Source organism: Lagopus leucura, unplaced genomic scaffold (genome assembly GCF_019238085.1).
Source record: "Lagopus leucura isolate 7727_CA_CO unplaced genomic scaffold, USGS_WTPT01 Super-Scaffold_100001, whole genome shotgun sequence".
In the NCBI taxonomy this organism is placed as follows: Eukaryota; Metazoa; Chordata; class Aves; order Galliformes; family Phasianidae; genus Lagopus; species Lagopus leucura.
In genome coordinates this window covers 54,887,180-54,907,739 of record NW_024962262.1, presented here as the reverse complement: position 1 = coordinate 54,907,739, position 20,560 = coordinate 54,887,180, and the positions used below count along the sequence as shown (strand labels likewise).

The 20,560-nt window shown below is 39.9% G+C and overlaps 1 protein-coding gene across 3 annotated transcripts in view; it reads right to left on the bottom strand.

Moving 5' to 3' along the window:
• TBL1X (transducin beta like 1 X-linked) overlaps positions 1-20,560 on the bottom strand; it is a 202,879-nt gene that overhangs the window by 20,837 nt on the left and 161,482 nt on the right. For all 3 annotated transcript variants that reach the window (XM_042866869.1, XM_042866871.1, XM_042866870.1), the window contains 3 exons: positions 15,676-15,821; positions 12,943-13,195; positions 6,535-6,667 (listed from right to left, as the gene is read on the bottom strand). In XM_042866869.1, coding sequence (XP_042722803.1) covers positions 6,535-6,667; positions 12,943-13,195; positions 15,676-15,821 — 532 coding nt within the window. The remainder of the gene's footprint in view (positions 1-6,534; positions 6,668-12,942; positions 13,196-15,675; positions 15,822-20,560) is intronic.

The following is a 20,560-nucleotide window of genomic DNA, read 5'->3' as shown; positions in this document are numbered from 1 at the left end:
TCCAGAGGGTAATTTTCATTTACCTGCAGTAAGCAGAAACCTGAAGCAGAATTAGGATCTCTCCTATATTTCCAAGAATTCATACAATCAAAACTAAATGTTACTGTTGATGTATCTGATGTTAACTTTTCCTTGCTTTTAATTAGCGACTAGGACTTACTTTCCAGTACATGAGCAAGTAGAAAAAGTATTTTTTTGAAGACAAAAGTCCTGAGATCCATTTTTGCTTGGATAACCCATGTTTTACTGGAAAAGAAATCTACTACAAGAGAATTTTGTCCTTTCTTGTGGTCTACTAATAAAACATTTAAAATGTTCATACTAAAGATACCAAGACAATTTTGAACACTTCCTACTTTTCAATGCAAATAATGGCCAATAAAGCAACAAACTAGATTGATTTTTTGCATATTCTTCTATCAACAATATAGCCAGATTTTACATGAACAATATTTCAACAGTACAAGAAAAATCCTCTTTGCCTGTATCAGTGTCTCTGAGGTCTGCTGGGTCACTGCATGCCTGGGGAATGTGCCTCCCATTTCCTCACAACCTTTTGTGTCAAGCTGAGATGTGACTGCTGGCCAGGGCTTTGTCACAAGCTACTGCCATTCTTTGGCTTCTATGCAGCCATTCTTTGATTGTTGGCACACATCTTTCACATCGGTGATTAAGAAATAATTTGAATCAAGATAATTTTGGTCATCATATGGAACTATGAATGTAATACAGCTTCTCACTTTTTCAGAGGTTTAGAAAACTGAACAATTTTGTATGTACTGGCGGGAAAGTCCATGCAGTTAAACACAAGGCTCAGAAGATAAGGGGGATTTTTAGTTGCAATAATTTACAATAGTGGGAACGTAAATCTTTCATAGGCTTGGGTTACTCGTTAGCATGCTAAGTAGGAAATTCCTCCAGTGCTGGCTTCTACACTGCATAAGATTCCTGGCCAATTCTGCCCTTATTGTAATAATCCACTTTGCTATTGGACCCTCTGAAGAAAATACACAGCCACTTGGCTATCAAACACAATATCCTATTTGCTATTTCTAAAAGGGTTATGGCTTTGTTTTTCAACAGTTTTATTTAGTCAGTTTTCTGGCTGTGCTTGGGCAATCTTATTTTCCAGTATTTTAATTTTGTTTTTTTCATTTTCTTCTTCCTAAGGCTACACAAGCTATTATGTGTTCCTGCAGAGAGGTTTTATAAGCCTACCAGTGTGTGGCAGGGGTATCTGTGTGTCTTCCCCTTTGTTGCTGGGGACAAAAAAAAAGAAAAAAAAAAAAAAGAAAAAAAAGTATTCTCTGTTCTGGAAAGTATTCTGATTTCTGTTGAATGATTCAGTGAACCCTACCTTATTAGAGAACCATAGTTCAAGCACAATTCAGAAAGATATTTAATCTCCTTAGCCCACAGAAGCATTTCTATCTGCATGATAAAGCAGCTCATTCTAACATGCGAGTCATGAACACTTGAGTAATAGGTATACTGTTCTGCACTACTGAAGAATACTGCCAAATTTTAGGAAGGCTTAGTTCTGAAAGCATTTTACTTCATGCCCTTCAGCCCTTGTGTAACCATGAATCAAAGTAGAAGAATGCTTGCAGAATTTTATTTGTGATATATAAAACCCCTGTTCCATAACAGCCAGCAAAGAGGTTAAAACAGCAGCAGCGTCTAAAGGAATTTGCATGATTATTGAACTTTGGTACAGTCTTATCATTTATGGCTATTTTGATATGCAATATTGCTACATATCTTTAACACTTCTGGCTGAAATAGGTTGGATTTTTTATTCTATTTTAAAACAGATTATTAAAAGCATAAAGGAACCAACTCCACTTAATTTACACGCGTAACTTTTCCTTAAAAAACAGGTCTCAGAGTAAATGCTTAAGTTTCCTACGGAGTCAGCAAAGGGAAATGCCTTAGAGGTATCCAGAGGGAAAAGCCAAGTGCATAAGCACAATGAGGAAGCTCACTGTCTGTCCCACTGATTCAGCAATATTGTACCCCACAATAGATAATTCAAATAGAACTTACCTAATAGCAGACTTGGTTGCATTAACAGATTTGATATGACAAAGAAATTGGCCCCAATTAAGTCAACTGCTAGTGATTAAGCACTTAAAATTAGATGAATTAGCACCTGGCATTATCTAGGAAAGTTTGCAATCCGCTCCTTCCAACTGGTAATTCAAAAGGATTTTTCAGGAGGGTAATTCACAGTAGGTAATAAACAGCTGATACGAGGAACACAGTAACTCAAAGCATTATATAAAACCCAGAGATGAAAGTTGAAACTGGCCCAGAAACTCTCCTGCTTCAGCCATACAGAGCTATAATCATAAGATCTTATGGACAACAGTTTTATGGCTAATTATTATGCTGACTACAGAGAGTGAAGATGCACACAGAGCTCTGCAAGACACAAAGTTCCCTTGTGTGAAAGAGACTGGTGTAGGTCAGCAAAGATAAGCCAAGAAACCTACTGTTGTGTTTTGGGAAGGAGGCCAGGTTCTTCTGCTTCACAGCCATAAGAATTACTTAAAGGGCATGGCTGGATGTAACAGAACAGAGCATGCTCTTGGAAACAGCGGCTGAATGTCCAGAAAGAAGCAACTTAAATTCAACCAGAAAAGGCTCCAGCAACCTTGACATTCACAGTCTCCTTCAATACTGAGAAATTCAGATAAGTTCAGGAACATTCTGGGTCACTAGACCACGACTTCCTATGCTAGCAAGCTGATAGATTGATTACAGAATTAGGGCTGTTTGAATTGGCACTCTCTGATGGGGCCATTAATGTGTACTGTTGCACACAGGGCCCTGACGATCTCTCTGAATATCTCCTGGGCATAGGGAACACATAGATAATCCCCAAAGTGCAGCTTGTGGGCAACCGCCCTATTTGGCAGCCAGGATGGTTTGCTAGCACAGACACAGGCCATACCGTGCCAGTTGGCCTCAATGCCTAGGAATATTCCCAGGCATGTTTAGTTTACTAATGTGGATGTAGCTGTTTCTGCACTACCCACGGAACACAACCATCTGTAATGATTTATGTATGCCATAAAATTAAAATACGCCGAAAGAAATTTCACGGAAGAAATCAGTTCTTTTGAAAGAAGGACAGCTGGATTTTAAGAGTAAAACTGGAATTATGGCTGGAATGGTCAAATCTTGACATTTGCCTATGCACGTATTTTTTTTTTTTTTTACCTTCTGAAAACACTACACACACTTATTTATTTTGGAATGCTCGTTTCCTTGACAAGGTGCAATTAATCCTCTTAGAAAACTGCATGTATGTACACTTTCCAAGTGTTCTTCTCATAAGCATCTGGTAACAGTCACGTCTTTGGTAGCCTTTACTGGTGACACCCGTGTCCTGATCCTCCATTTCCACAGTTATGGGAATGGTGGAGAATGACAGGTAGCTGCAGAAGGTACTTCTTCTCACTGTTTGATCAGAGAAATTCATGTCTCCACATTTATTTTTTAAATAGCCCTTTGCCAAGTCCAGAAAGTATACATTCCTATACTAGCCAGTGCTAACCATTGCCAGTAGTTGGGAGATCAAATACACAGCTTTCTTTCTATCCATGGGGTACTCACTAAATCTGGAAACCAATGTTGTAATTCCCTTACACAGCTTGCTTGAGATCAGGTTGTGAATCTGCATTGTTCTTCTCATGCTTTGAAGATTACATCAGGTTGCTTTCTAATTGTTAGATTAATTACCTGTATAACTTAGGGTTTGCAGAAAACATTTTGCCATGAATTGAAGTTCAATTGTTGTATGTGCAGTGTAAACAGAACGAATGCACTACTTCACTTATTTAATAGTTAGGGTTTTTATGTGTTTTTTAAGGAGAAAACATATGGGTACAATAAAGCAGATGGGAAGACAGAAGAAAAGTAAGGACTGGGCAGCACAACATGGCTATTACAGAATCTAACAATTCAGTGTTCTCACATCAGTCTAACTGTAGGGTTTTTTTTTTTTAAGCAATACTTTGTAAAGGACAAATGGAACTGCAGCATACTAAAGACCTCAGGGAATTTCTCCCTTTTTTTAATTTGGTACCATAATATATAGTTTGCCTGTAGATGATAACATGCAGCATTTCTACACTAGACATCTCAAATATTTATTTGTACAATGGCATCATCAATCAGCTCTTTTCCTGCCATTTTTCCTGCACGTTTTATGCTATTTCAATAATGTAAGCTTCATAAGGCACTCATTTCTGCATTATCTGAGAGCTAACAGAATTCACTTGCAAACAGACTAAAAACTGATTAAGATGCATATGAATTTGAGATATTCGCATTTTCAATGCGTTGCCATTAGTCTGCATGAGACACAGTACTTGACTGTACTTTCTGCCTATGCATGTATTTATATGCTTCTAGAATGAACAGTAAAGCCTACAAATAAAGACTTACTACCCTGAAGGGCAAAGTTTACCTGAAGGGATAATGAGAAGGTAGTCCTCTATCTTGGACATGTAACTAATGGTTCTGATTACTGTCCTCCAGCTTCAGTGGAGACTGTGCAAGATACCGTCCATCAAGTTCAGGGAACATAAATTTAGGCTAGATATAAGGAAAAAATCTTTTACAGTGAGAGTGGTGAGGTAACTGGAACAGGTTACCTAGTGCTGTGGTGGATGCCCCATCCCTGGAGACCTTCAAGGTCAGATTGGAACAGGCCTGGGGCAACCTGATCTAACCGTGGTGTCCCTGTTCATTGCAGGAGAGTTGGACTAGACAGCCCTAAGTGGTCCCTTCCAACACTAAGGATTCTATCATTCTACTGCCCCTTTGTTTTATCCAGCCACCAGCACTCAGTGCTCTGCAGCAAAATTAAACACCCACTCAGTCGTCTTTTAAACTCTGCACACAGGGACTATGAAATAGAGCTCATCCGTGTAGCATGGAAAGCATTGACAGTGAGCCAAACATTGGGAAGTAGATATCAAATTCAACAGGTGCTAAAGCCAATAAGTGAAGTTTAAGCCCCTATACTGAGGAGTCTCAGCACCCTGTATAATGAATTGATAGATGGAAGAACTAGAAGAGAGGCAGAGCACTTGAGCAGATGCCTTACTTCAGCTGTGCAGGTACTCTCCAGAACAGAGTAGCATGTGCTGCTGCATCTCAGGTGCCACCAGGTGTCCCTAAAGAATAATTTTTTATGGTATCCCTTCTCCCCTACATATTTTCCCTTAGATAATGTGCTTGTGATAATGGATCACCTGAAGGCTGTTTTCCATAAAATTCAAATTAACACCACAATGGACACGTTTATCATTACTAGTACACTGCCTAGAATGACTGGTATAAAGGAAATATTATTAGGCCTGGACATTCTGGAAATCAAACGTGTTATGCAAGATTCTGTTTTCTAAAAATCCAGCCTGTCATCTGAGATCATTTATTGGAAACTGCTGTCTTCAATCTTGTAGAGATCCTGTATTGTTTCTCCAACCTGATATTTACTTCTGTTAATTTATTAGGGTTTGTTTTTTTTCCCCCCACATTTATTTGCATTCGCATTTTTTACTTTCATGTGTTAAGTCAACAAAGATCTCATAAGAAGATGATTTCACAGAAAGTTGGAAAAATGACCTTCCTCTTCCATGTACATGCTCAGATTTTGTTAGGTAACTTTGAGTGATGAAGACCCATCTATCTCCTCTAACTTGCATCAGTTTTCCTCCATGTTCCCAGTTGGACTTCTAAAATTTAGCCTTTGTTTTAAGTTAAATTTAAAGCACGGGCAAACACAGACTCCAACAGCGTCTGTGTAGAGCTCCAGTGTTATGTTTACATTAGCATTTCAGTTTGGATCAAAATTGTTTTTTCTAAGTCAATCTGACTGCCCTGCTTACCATGCTCTGTCATGGCAGAGCAGCACCAGAGAACTGGAATATTTTATCAATGAAATTGAGACAAAATATGTCCTCAAAGTGTTTCCTAATGATGAGCACATTGGACATAACCAGGTTCCTTTTGAAGTACCCCTCTCTAATACAAACAGTGGTGGCATAAGACTCTCAAACAATAGTTCTGCCCTCTGGAACTACTACTGTTTGTGCTGGACCATGCTAATGAAGACATGGCTAAAGAGAACTCTGTTTTATAGTCCCCACACTTTTAAAAATAAAACTTGGATGACAAAGCTTTCAGAGATCCCAATATGCACCACTAACTAAGACGAGCAGGAACAGGCTGCATGAACTTCTAATACTCTGAGAGTTATCCAGTTATTTTAAAAACCTTTAAAAATCTTGTTTGCATTCAGAGCCACAGAGTGCACATTTTAAATGTGTAAATGCTTCATATTCTGCGTCACCTTACTATTACTGAACTCCTACATATGTGCAGTACAGCTGAAAAAAACAGTTGCAGGCTGAAAAAATCAGTAGGGAGATTACTGATTAGTCTCTATGATATGCTCTCAAGTTCTTGCATCTCTAAATAGATTCTAATTGCAGCAGCTGTTTCCAGTCATGGCCTTACCCAGATGCTAACAGGTCACTGACAGGGTTCCAGGCACAGATGAACACCTCTGATTCATGGCCCCGAAGGACTGTTGCTTTGTTAGGAGGAATTTCGACATCCCCGTCAATTTCCATTGGCTTTGAATGATTATCTGTAAAGAGAAATACCTGAATAAGTAGCTTGCAAGATGATGTTAGGTCTGCATTAAAAACAGCTGGTTACCCATGGCTTAAACTTTAAAAGCAATGTATATTTAGTGTCCTGTGCTGTGTCACTGGTCATGCTACTCTGTTTTCTTTTCTATGGTGATTCAAAGTTATGATATTTCCTCAAGATATAGAGTTTTCTAAAATATCCTGTATAAAGTATGTAGCTTTAGATATAAATAATTAGTGTTCATTTCAATACAGATTTTCTTGAAGATGTCTTAAGTTAAATCAACCTAAAGTTTTATTGAAGTAGGAGATTGCCACATATGAGAAAAGATTTATGCTGTTCTTCTAAAAAAGCAGCAGATAGCACATTCATTTTCTTAGACAGTGTTAGAAGTGTGAGAGGCTACACAGATGTAGGATGTATGTAGTATGGGCCCAATTCCCCAAGTTCAGCAGGGAAACAGTGAGCAATTCTCTTCTTATGTGTACCAGGATATATGCAAAGGGACCAACTGATGCATAGATATACTTAACCCACATGCTGTGATTCTGGGGTTGTTCAGACTGCAGTCTAAGCTACTTTGGTTTTATAAACCATTTTTATTTCCTTAAGGAAAAAAAAAAAAAAAAACAAAAGTGAGTTTAAAACAATGAATTTCTCTGAGCGGCAGCACTTCATACCAATCTGCAATGTGAATAATATTTGCACTCCAGATTTTCATTGCATCAGTATGAATCTCAAACTGCACTTCCTGGCTGCAACGCAAGATTATTATCCCCTGTGAATGAGACACCAATCCAGGGCAGGTAACACACTGGAACAACAGGCAGCAGATGTCATGTACAGAATTGCAGCCCATTTCACAGAAAGCACATCCAAGAGCAGAGAGCTGGCAGGCTGGTGGAGAGGCAGCCTTGTGTTATCTCATCAATGCCTTGGCCAGCTGATCTGCTCTGATTGATCAAAATCCAAGTTCTCAATCTGGGTTAAGTCTTTTAGTTAGTCATTCTTTAATCGCATATGGAGATCCATAGGTTCACAAGTGGAATAATTACGCTCCTTTATTGCCACATGTTTATGGCATTTAGAATCAGCCATCTGTCCTGATACTCATGCTCCGTTGAGCTATTGCCCACTGACTGGCAAAACAGACTGTGATGTTACACAACTGCCATCAGAAGGAAGATCTCCAGATTTCTACCAATGCTTTCAACCACCCTAACTTCAACTACACAGTCTTGTGGTAATTTTTTTGTGCTAATTTATGCTGACTCATGCAAGTAGCACTTTCCATAGAATTTCATAGAATGGCTCAGGTTGGAAGGGACCTTAAAGATCATTTAGCTCCAACCCTCTGCCACGGACTGGGGTGCCAACCACTAAATCATGCTGCCCAGGGCCCCATCCAACATGGCCTTGAGCACCTCCAGGGATGGGACACCACAGCTCCTGTGGGCAGCTGTGCCAGCACCTCACCAGCCTCTGAGTAAAGAATTTAATCCTAGCATCTAACTGAAATCTCCCCTCTTTTAGATTAAAGCCATTCCCCTTTGTCCTATCACTATCAGACTGTAAAAACTTGGTCCCCCTCCTGCCTGTAAGCTCCCTTCGAGTACTGGAAGACTGCAATGAGGTCTCCTCAGAGTCTTTTCTTCTCCAAGCTAAACAAGTCCCAACTCTCTCTAAGCTTTCCTCATAGGAGAGGTGCTCCAGACCTCTGATCATCTCTGTGGCCCTCCTCTGGACCTGTTCCAACAGCTTCACATCCTTCCTGTACCAGGGGGCCCCCACATGGATTGCAGTACTCCAGGTGGGACCTCATAAAGGCAGAGTACAGGTGGACAATTCCCTCCCTCTCCCTGCACTCCTCATTCAAAATATCTGCACTTCTGACCATACTTAATAATCACGGACTGGCTGCATAAAACTAAACTATTACAAATGCCTGTTTGTAAAATCCATGTATGCTGAGCACTGTCCTTGATCATTTCCTATATAAAATTAATACCATCAGGATATGTACTAGTACTTGAGATGCAGCCTGACATTAGCAGCTGGGAACTTTGATAAGATATTCTGAGTAATCAGGGCAATACAGAGTAAAGCACTGTTAAAACCAACCAGGAGATGTGGCCTCAAGCTCCTGTATGTCTTACCAAAGCAAAGAATCACCAGGTTTAAAGCACATATTGATGAGAAAAACAGCAGCACAGTAACTATTAGGCATTCATGTGTGTCCTGTTCACACTGTGAGTTGGAAGTTGGGGTTAAATCATGCAGTGAGTTCTTTCAAGTGTTTTAATTTGAAAAAATTAAACGAGATATTACTCCTACCATATACGATCCTACTGTTACCTGCCTGGCTCTAAAGGAAGAGCTGCTTTTCGCTCCTGAATAAAACCAAATGATGGCTTGATAGCAGCTTTACTCCAGGGTCTCAAGAGTTGTGAGGTACTATCAGAACAAGGCCATCTGATACTTAAAAGTATTTTTTGTTTGTACACGTCCAGATGGAGAAATCTAGATACGCACTTTGAATGTTATTAATTATTTGGCAAAAAGAACAAACTCGTGACATGGAAAAAAAAAACCCAGTCAAGTGACACTTGCGTTAGTACATATAAGATTGAGTGGCCTTTGGAAACAATGAAATATCTGCACAATTGTTTTCTATTGTTTTCCACCAGCAATTTTGACACTACAGCTTTGATGGTTCAGGAAAAAAGGGAGAGAAAGATGAGAAATCTTTCAGAAATTGTTTCCAAATGTTCAGTCTCCTCTTCCTGTTTTTCATCACGTAATTAAGTAGTGATGTTAAAAAACGTTCATATTTAAAGGATTACTCTTTCCAAAACATAAAATGCCCCACTGAATAAACAGAATGAATGAACATACTGCTTCAGGCTCTTTTCAGATAGACATGATTAAGTTGTACCAAGTGCAGCAGACCTTCAAAAGTGAAAAAATTAGTCTGCATAATAGAGAACTGTGCTTAAAGGTTAATACAAACTATTTTCTATTTTTCTATGGTTAAGACTACACTATATTCTAGTATTTTTCCTCAAAGATATTAAAAATACAAAGTCACTGGAAAGTTATATTCCCTGCCCCCAAAATTATGTTGATTTCTTTTAAATATAATTTTAACATATACCAGTGAGGGATTTCAACTCTTTTTTTCCCCTTTAAATTAAAACAAAAATAATGTACTTCTAAGCTGTTACCAGTGCTAACCCTGACTTTTCACAGGAAATGATTTTTGAGTTAAATATTTGACAGGCCATTCAATGAAGCTGTTCTTTATGGCCGTGCCTTCAATAAAGGAGCTAGGTTGAGAGTTATTTTTCCAGAGATTTATTTTTCTTAAACACAACCCAATCCTTGCAAATATAATGATAGAAACAACAGTAAAAATATTTGAGTTGGAAAACAATCTAATGCCAATTCTTTTAAGCTAATTTTTAAAGCAACTCAAAAGAGAAAACATTACTCAGGAAGCAGCAAAATAAGGTAGCAATTTCCTTTACTTATTTTAAACCTGCATCTCAAACGGTCAGATTTTTTTGTGTCTCTCTATCTTAAATTATGTCTAAGAAAGAGCACAGTACCCCAAAACATCCCAATATACTCTAGCTCTGTTAAATCCAACAACAGTGGAAATTATGGTTCAGGAATTCTCTCCCATCTTTTCTATCAACACTTTCCTACAAAGTAGGTCTCCCAGCTTTCACCTTACTCATTTTATGTCCCATCCTAAACATCTTCTGATCTTAATCTTAAAATCTTATCCTAAATGTTTTGTCTTGATCTAAGCTCTTGCCTCATCTTTCGTCTCAGTCTGTCCTAGACTGAACACTCTCTAAACACAGTGATAAGGGTGAAATTAAGCTTAGATACAGTTTGCCCTGTGTAAGCAATAAAAAGGAAGAGAGTGACCTTTTTGTTAATTCATTTACATAATTACCTTTTCCTAAATTTACCATAAAAGAAGGAAATATAAGTGTAAGGCTATTAATCAGACCTATGCAATAAACTGCCAGTTAGATCTGTTATTTCTAGTGCTTTCTGGTAACTACTGAGAGAGACCTCTTGCAGTTTATTTAAACAGGTCTGATCGAGGGTGAGAGCGTCAGTTTTGCAGATCTGTATGCATCTCCCAAGTATAATCCTCAGCCTGCAGTTGTTGATATCTCGCTGATATCCTCTGAATGACTCCCACTGAAAGGTTATATTCCTCCCAGGCACACAAAGAGCCATCTGTCTCTGTATTTTTCAGCAGCTCCTCCCTAAAGTCTCCTTCTCCTTAAATTGCAGACCTCACCTCTTTGCTCAGGATGGTGAAGAGGACAAGAGCAGCTGCCAATGAGATGTGCCAGCTGGCCAGGTACTCCTTGAAGACCTTCTGTCTTCCCACTGCTATGGCTCTGTTAACTTATCTGCCTGGCAGGTTTTCAGCCATGTTCATGCTTTGAAATTTGCAGCCTATGAAATTTCACTGGACAACACCGATGTCATCTTGCATTCTGCTCCATGCAGATATTGGATGAGATTAAGTCATATATGACTTCTCTACCTGAATACACTAAGAAACAACTGTTCATGAAACTACTTCTATTGAAAACCACTGTAAGAACCATTACTTTTAATAAAAATGATGACAAATCTGAGAGACTGAGGTTTAGAGGGGTTACACATCTGAATTGATCTGAAAGGCTCTCACTTTTTTAACACAACAGAATACAAGTTTCTTCAGATCAGAGAAAGTAAGTCTGAGAAGTTCTGCATTTGTGATGATCTGATATTTGGTTTTCTACCTTCAGAATTTGTTACTGAGACAGAAGGAAATTCCCCAAAAATCTTTACCAGTGATCAGAATGAAAGAGTTAACAACAACAACAAAAAGTCAGTGGTAGATAAATTTGAAAGTGCTTTCATTTCTGCTTGTACCACTTCAGATATGAAATAAGTTCAACTTCAAAACAAAGGATCAGCTGGGAATAAAATACTAACATTTTTCACAGATCTAAAACAAGTAACATCTTGGAATTTTTTAGAACTTTTAACATTGCTTTCTCAAAAGAAAAATGTATTTTAAATCATTTCAGTATTACTGGGGGAAACCATTCTGTCTGACTGAAATTCCCTGAAGAAAAATCTGGTATGAAAGCATTTTTCTCACTGACCCAGAGAGGAGTCTATTCAAGTCAAAGAGAAGACAGAGACTGATAAAGGCATCTACACAGCAGAACAAAGAAAATCTGTTACATGACAACAGTCCTGACCTGTTTCTTGTCTAAACTAAAGAATTCTTGGGATTTCCTACAAAACCTGCCACACATGTTCCTCTAGAATTTCTTTTGAAATATATAATGTATTGAGGTTTCATTTCAGATGTTAGACAATGCCCTAATATGGTTTGCACACACAAAACAGAACCATTAATCACATCTGCTCAACAATGTTAGCACAGCCATCAAGATTTGGTTACACCTACAGGTATATATACCGAACTTTAGATGTCTAAGACATGAGCTCAATCTCTGTCATCAGTAAACAAAGGTGAACGTGGAGCTCTTAGGGACTGACTGTTCCCATACAGGAACATTCTACAGGAGGTAGGACTTTCACAGTGATGCTTGTATGACTAAGCATGTGGCATTAAGAAAAAAGCAAGGAATTCTCTCCTCTGTGCCTTCAAAAGAAATTCTCTGTTTCCCAACTGCTAGGAGTGGCTCATACAAGCTTCTATCCAGTTTTCGACTATTCTGTACAGGAATGCATAGGCCAAACTGCTCCAAGGACCTTTGCAGTAAGGCAATGGATCATCACAGGGTAGTTAGTGCTCAGTGCTGTGCTCTGGTCATGCTTTAATTACACAAATATGGCTTGCAGGGCCCAGCCTCTCAACCCACCCTCCCCTAGCTTGGCCAAAATGATCAAATGCAGCTGCAGCTTCTCCCAGCTGTCATCATATGTATTAAAGCACCTATTAATGAAATCTACAGATAGCCTGCTCCAAGGAAATCGCATACAGCTCCATTTCATGACACTGGTTTCAACTTGCAATTCTGAAGATATTTGAAGTTTTTGCATTGTAAGAGATAATACTGTGAGAGAAAAAGTGTTGTCTAGTCAGAAATCTTTCTAGGATTACCCCATCCTCTTGAAATTATTCCCCTCAGTTTTACCACCTTAGAGACACCAAGTACATGAGGATTATTCAGTATCTAATCTACCCCAGCAGGAAAGCAGCTGCACAGGTTGGCTTACTTATTGCATGTGCCCCATTCTCCTCTCCATTCACAGTGGCTTCTCCGTTCTTTGGTGTGTTCTGCTGGGAAACAGCAGTCGTCGTTGTTCCCGCTGTTGCTGCCGTTGCTGCTGCTGCTGCTGCTGCTGCACTGGCTTGCTGCTGAGCTAGTTTCTCTCTGAATGCTTGCTGCCGGGTCTGTACAACATCAGGCATCACTGCGTCTATCAGAGACAGTGACTCTATTGGCCTGCCATCAAATACTGTACCATCCTGCAAAGAGAATGAGCCAAAGTAAAATTGCAAGCTCAGGATCTTCAGCACTGAGGCTGGTAAAGAGGCAATGTTATAAAGAAACAAAACAAAACCAGGTTGCGTGAGGATACTGTTCTGCGAAACCATAATTTGTACAAAATTTACACAAAAATCAGGCAGCTGAACTCTTTACAGGCTCAAAAATATGATGATGTGAAAATCTATCGTCTGAATTAGAACAGAAAATTTTCTTTATTCAATATTTTGAAAAGGAAAGAATAATGGCTAAAGTCATGACAGAGCCAAATGGACTTGGGTTGAATGGTTTGTGTTCCTGCACTAGCAGTAACATACGAATGGAAGCAGTAGATGAATAACGAACCTCAGATAAAATAAGATGTATATGCAAATTCACTGTTTCTTTATACCACATTCATCAGCCCAGCAGCACCAGTTATAGCTGATTGTACAGGACTGCTTTACCACTATTATTCCTTCCTTTTTCCTCCTAGTTTTATTAACAATAGTTACAGATTTCATTTTGATTTCTGTAAATTAGGCTTCAGGTTTAACAAGCAATTGAATTAACCTTCAAAGGCTATTTTTTAAGACTTAATACAGACTCAGGTCAACAACTGCTTTATCTACTTAGCTCTGCTTCACTTTCACTTTCCTATTACCTATTATCTTTAGAAAGTGATACCAATAACTGGTGAGGAGAAATAACAGTTTGGCTTACAAGTCTGTTTCTCTTGGACTGTCCTTGGAATTGTACCTTACATTATTGAAGTATTATATATTTGTTTCCTTATGGGGAAGAAAACAGAGAAAAGAGTCATTAGAGAAGACACATATAAGACCTCTTTCTCCTCAACATTTTTTATGTAAATGTCTCTATAGACATTTATTTGAATCCTGGCTCAAGTCCTTGCTACAACATGAAAAACAAATGTTTGCCAATGAATTTTGACATCCTACATTTTTAACTATAAAAATGTTCACTGGAATATTTCCACGACTGCCTTCACACAAATGACAAACAATACTTTAATTTTATGCACACTAATTTATAAACTCACGATTACTCACCACTTTGAAGTAATACACACAATATATCTGTAGCCACTACTGGCACACAGACTTGAGGAAGAGTGGCTTTCGTTTTGCTTCTAACTATATAATCAAGCAGAATTGAACCACTTGGAGAGAAAAAATAAATCACAGCAGTGACAACACATGTATTTTTAGATTATTCACTCAAAAGAGGTTAATTCTGAAGCTGGATTCACAGGAATAGGTCCTTACACCTTTCATATAACCTGAATTTATAGGTGCTGTTCATGGTTAGAAACACTCTAACTGTGTAGATCTAATATCAGACACAAGGCCAAATGTTAAGTAGCAGCAAATTGAGAGAGATTCCTCACATTGGTTTGTTATTACAACACCATCAAAGTGCAGCTTGGCACGAATGTCAAATGTCACTGCCCCAATTAAAAAACACATATACAACACTTAAATGTGGTATTTTGAGTCATAAAAATAAAACCATACCGATAAAGATAAAAACAAATGGATTTCCAAACCATACAGTACAAACACAGCTTTCTCTATTTTATATTCCTTTGTTCTCACCCACGTTGTTCACATACGACATTCAGCTATAGAGGAAAAAGCAATAGCTTTTTACGCATTAATATTAATACAGATCTCTGACAAATACAGCTAACTGTGGTAAATATTTTGTAATGCAGCACTTGCTCATCTGCCATGCTCCACTCCCTCTCAAAGTATTGCGCCTTTTTAAGGTTGGCAGGGCAAAAACACTGGCTCTTTCCTACATGCCCTCTTTGTTTCTCCTTGTAGCTCAATGAGAACAGAGACACTTTGTGGCTGCTCACACAATGCACACAGACAACCAGTGATCCAGCCAGGATGAGAATTTACACACACTTGTTTTGGCATGTCTGTGCTATGATGGGATGGTGCTCAGTCTCTGTATGATCTGAGCCAAAGCCACTGAAATCAGAAGAATCTCTCCAGTGATCTCTATGGACTGTTAGTCAGGTTCCTCACGGCTTGCAAACAGCAGCACTACAGGTTCTGAAAGGCAGCACAGACTGAAGTTTCAACCTACATTGCAAACTTTTCCTGTCACCTTGAAAACACAGCACTGTAAACACAGACACACCATCTTGTTTGCTGCAGGAATCTCTGCACTGGCTCTTTTGCCTTGGGTAGTGGAAAAACTGTAAATCCCAAATAAGCAACACAGAGGTGGCTTCGGTGCCACAGCCAAAAAAGCGAAACGTGTACCTCAGAGCTGCCTGGCTCTCTGCTGGGTGGTGCAAAACAGGGAGAGCATCAAAAGGAAACTGCATCAATGCAATGTGAGGATGGATGGTGGGTGTGTTTTTGAGACGTGTTCCTTGGTGAGCCCCAGCACGCTGGCCGGCAGTGCCTAGGAGGGGTGTGCAAGGGGTGCTGGGGGTACTTACTTCATTGATGCTGATCTCAGCCTCCACATACTGGAGCCCTTTCTGGAGGATGGAGATGAGTGCAGCAGGTGGCACTAGTGTTCCGTTGATGTTGGACTGACTGATGTGGCTCTCGATGCCGAACGTGAAGGCCGAGTGGGAGAAACCTGAGCAGGAAAAGGAAGCCATGACATGAAATCTAAACGCACCAGCCAGATACACCTTCATGGTCTAAAAATAATTCTGCTTCAAGATGCAAAAGACACTGCAGCACAACTGGGGGAAGGCTGCTGCAGAGGCTAAGGAGAGCTGTGCCAGTAGCTGCCTGTGCACAGCCCTGCACATCTCATGGGTAGCAAGCATCCCTCCAAAACATGTATGCACGCACAGGAGAGTAATCATGGGAACCGGCCAGCTGAAAATGAAAACACAAACATGAAAAATACCAGTCAGCACGAAGGCACGTTCAGCTAACAATAAAAATAACTCAGGTCTTCATTTTCCTGTCTACGTTTTTGTGTCAGTGCTTCCTGAAGTTGAGCACTTACACCCCTGCCAGCACCACACAACACCAGGGCACGGGAGCAGCTCACGCAGGGGAGCCGTGTGCTTATGCAAGGGAGAAGTTTAAACTCCACATTTATTGCTGAGCGCAATACGACACACGAAGCACTGCCATTAAGCATGAATCAACAGAATGACCGCTCCTGCAAACCTATCTTCTGAAAGCGAACAGCAACAGCAGAAGTAATTAATTGGGATCTGTCACTGCAGATGAAGAGCCAATTCGACAGCCCTCCCTTCAGCCCGATGCTTTTCTCTTCACCATTTCATTTTCTTTCCCTTTTCCATTTCCATTTTTGTCACTGTCCTAGAAAGAACTGGTTGCGACGCTGTGAATTGAAGTGTATTTGTGGACGAATGTTGAGGCTCTGCAGCCGAGTAGCTGGTAGGGCTGCTGGGCACTGCTGTCTGGCCTGGAGGCTGCAGACCCACGGCCCAGGCAGTGGTGGGGGAAGGGAGCACAGGATGTAGATGTAACCGTAGGAACCCATTTATCACCACACTGTCTCCAGAGCATTAATCTAACATTAAAAGCCTTGGGGAAACCACCCATGCGCTGTCTCAAACAGGAAGAATCTTAGCAGTCTCTGCTGACCAGACAAGAGGGAAAAAAAAAAAAAAAAGAAAAAAAGAAAGCAGTTCTCGAACGAAAATACTTCCGTTAAATATAGCTTTGCCTCTTCCCCTTGTCAACAGTAGTTTCATTTATAGTTCTGTCCGTTAAGGGATTTCCCCTCTGTCACTGCAATGTCCGATTGTGTGTGGGCTGGCGGACAGGATTTTGGGCTCGCTCCACAGCACTACTTTCTCTCCCTCTCTCAAACTGTTTTCAAGACTCTTTTTGCAACCAGCTCAATTACCATCATAGACAGATAGCAAAAACAAGCTAAGAAACAGAATGCCTCCCACATGTGAAAACCAAGGTACGTATTTCTCTCTCTGTGATTCTCTCCCCCTACGCACTTCATTTTGCCACTGCTTTTCTTCTCCGCCAGCCTCTATCCTTTCCCTTCCCTACCATACTTCCCCTTCCCAGCACTCCTCCATTTTTAGGAATGCTTAGGACACTTTCTAAAAAGTGTCTGGTCAATCCAGACGAAGTATTGTGTATGACCACAAGCATGAAAACAAAGCATAGGGAAAAAAACACCTGAAAAACAGCAGCATTATTTATCTAATCCCTGGTCCCCCTTTACCCTGTCTCACTCTTTATATCCTGGTCTAGTTTATGAGCTGCTGGACCTCCTGCTGCATCCAAAATAGATCTGCAGGGCAGTGTTTTTGCCTTGTTATTTGTTTTGCAGAACATCCAAACACATTGCTGGGTAGCACAGTAAGAATGAAGTCACTCAGCACACACAGCTTGAGTCAGAGACCTAGGGTTTGATCGCTGAACACTGAAATCTCTCTCTCTATATAAATATATGGCATGCGATTAATCAGATCCCACTAAACATATATTTATATGTACCTAAATTAAACAACAACAGTAATAACACATTCTTGAAAAGCAGTGGACTTTAAAAAGCATTACAGATTAATCAGTCCATCTACTTAAAAATGCAGTAGATGCAGATAATTAAGCTGTTGTCCAGAAGCACTGAAGTTCCCTACCACAAAAGACAGCAGCTAGTTTGTGAGCTGGCAGCTCATAATTTTGTAAAGTGGTCTCTGATTTGATCAAAAGGCAGACAGAATAAAAATGGCAAACAGTAAACATCCATAGGAGATGGTAAAAAACAGAAAACTTACTGTGGATCTACAGCAGCCTTAAATTTAACTGCTTCATTACTGTGTACAGTATCCTGCGGACCTTTTTGCTGACTGCTGTCACATCTCATTTCAAGTCACATTGTTGCCAACAGACAGGTGAACATGGCATACAGCTAACCTCTCTGGCCAGTACTGAGCTGCCAAGTCCTTGAAGTGCAAGACCTCTCACCTGACTGCGGGTGAGAAGAGGGATCTCTCAGCACAAAACACAGCTGTGTTATTGAAATGAATCCTTTCATTTGACTGTTTCTCTCCATGACAAGTAACTATTACCAAAGCACCCGAGAGATGACCAAACAAAAAACTCCTGGATACACCGTCACGGAATAGAAATCTCACTCACTTATCTCCAGCAGCTGAGACAGATGTTCCCAAATCTTATCTGTTAAGATCCAAATAATGAAAATCAAGAGTGAAACTGCTTAAACGGGTGCTGCTGGACACTGTGTTCCTCAACCCTCTTGAAAAAAATCCTAATGTACAACAGTATTTAAAAGGAAAACAAAGAAACAAAAACACCCAACCAACCTATAGCTGGTTATCTCCTGATTTCTTAAATATTACCATAGAATTTACATAACATATGAAAGTACAGCGACTTTAAAAGTTGCACACACAGTTAAGAAAATTCTGAATGAAACTGTACCCACATCAGGTTTTTGGTAACCGAAAAATCATTAGTTTTGCTTCTATAGTTAACAGATGTCATCAGTTCTCTTTAGGGCACTGTGAGTACATGGAATTACATAGCTGTGTTGCAGTTCTGTATGGTTCAGTCATATAAAAAGGTGATTTTTACTGAACAAAGGCAAGTTTCTTTTAAATGCTAGCTATTTAAATGCTTGTGTTACAAACGTTAACTTGGCCCTCTTTCTGAAGTTCATGAAACCACATGAGGCAGCGCTAAGCCAGGAAGCCAGCACACCACCCCCTCGATGACTGTGCAGGCTGTCAAGGCAGTCAGGGAGGGAGAACAGCAGGAGAACGTGCTCTGCAAATGGCAGTCTTAGGGAAGGATGTGACCGGGATGGTATGCCACTCTGGCAGACCAAAACTCAAAACGCTACAGTAGCTGTGAAATGAAAGAAGTGCTTTGCAAATGTGTGTCCATATGCGTCACTTCTTCAAATTCTGTCAGCCCAGCGATTGTAATAATCACTCTATAAAACATTAATTTATACCCAAATAACACCAGTAAGTGGTGTCTTAATGGAGCAAAACCTTTGAGGATACATACAGTGAGACTCAGAGCTTTTAAGGATGTGGGTATGAACACAAAGGGTCAAAGGGAGGAACCATGGCCACATGCTGGAACTGGTTTTGTACCCGTTAGCTGGACAGTCACTTGTGCAGTGACAAGACCAGTGCCCCAAATGGCATCTTTCAGCAGCCTTGAGAGGATGGCTGCCAGGTCTTTCCCACCTCAGCCCAGAGAAAATATGGGAAAACATGTACCATCGGAACTACACACAATGTGTAGAAACATAATCATACATGAAAAAAATCCAAATGAACAGCGGATTAACTGCAGGACTTTGTATGATCACGTAAAAGGCAGTATCTATCTGCTCTGGCATAGTAGTCTGGAAAGATTTTGCAGAGCATAAAAGCATTGAATGACATGAAAATTCATAATGAACGCAGAAGAAAAATGACATAATGAAATGAATCTCACCTAACAAAAATTGCTATGCAAGTGTTTTTGACTTGAAAAGTGAGTGAAATTCATCATTTAGAGATTCTCTCACGTTTATACTGACAGTGATAACAAATCCGGGTTCTGTGCTGCATCTCTTCCCACATCGAGGTGCCTATATACATTATCAGTGGTACTACACAGTCATTTGGGAATTCTTCCCCCAGGCAGTGCCAAAAAATGCATATGTAGGGCTGTTTTGCAAAATTTCACTGATAGATTTTTCTGCAACTGCAAAAATAGAAATAATAGTGTCAGGTTTTTTTTTCCTTGGCTGCTCCATTTTCAGTTAAAAATGGCTTCCCTGACAGACAGTATTTGCCACTGATTTTTTGTTTAAAGAACATAATGCTGTTCTTTGCATGCTGATTGATCTGCAGGCTATGTAACTTTAGTTGTTTGCAATATGCTTGGCTCACAGCAGCAATGCCTAGAAAATGCAGGCATAGGAAACAGAGATAACTGGGCTGCCACGCAGCCTTAAGAAAGCCCTGTGTCCTCTAGAGACGTGCCTCACCTGGTCTGAGTTAAGCACTCCTTTTAAGCACACAAATGGGGTGCTGCTGAGTATTCCCTGTGCTACTTGATCTAGCAATCATCGATCCATCTGACTGACATTCCCTAAGTGCTCCCTTCATTTTCAGATTCCTTTATCGCTGTAAAGAGCAGTCGTGTTTAAACTTAAAGTGCAATAGCTATGGCACCTACTGCTGCATTTGTGCAGGTGAGCAGACTGACAAAGAAGGGTCTGTGGAAGCAACGTCTTTTGACATATTTCTGTCTTAGCCAGTAACTGAGGAATGACTACCGACAGTTAATCTGTCTGCCGAGTGCCATACAAGTCTCCTGCTTATGAACTACATTTTTTTTTTA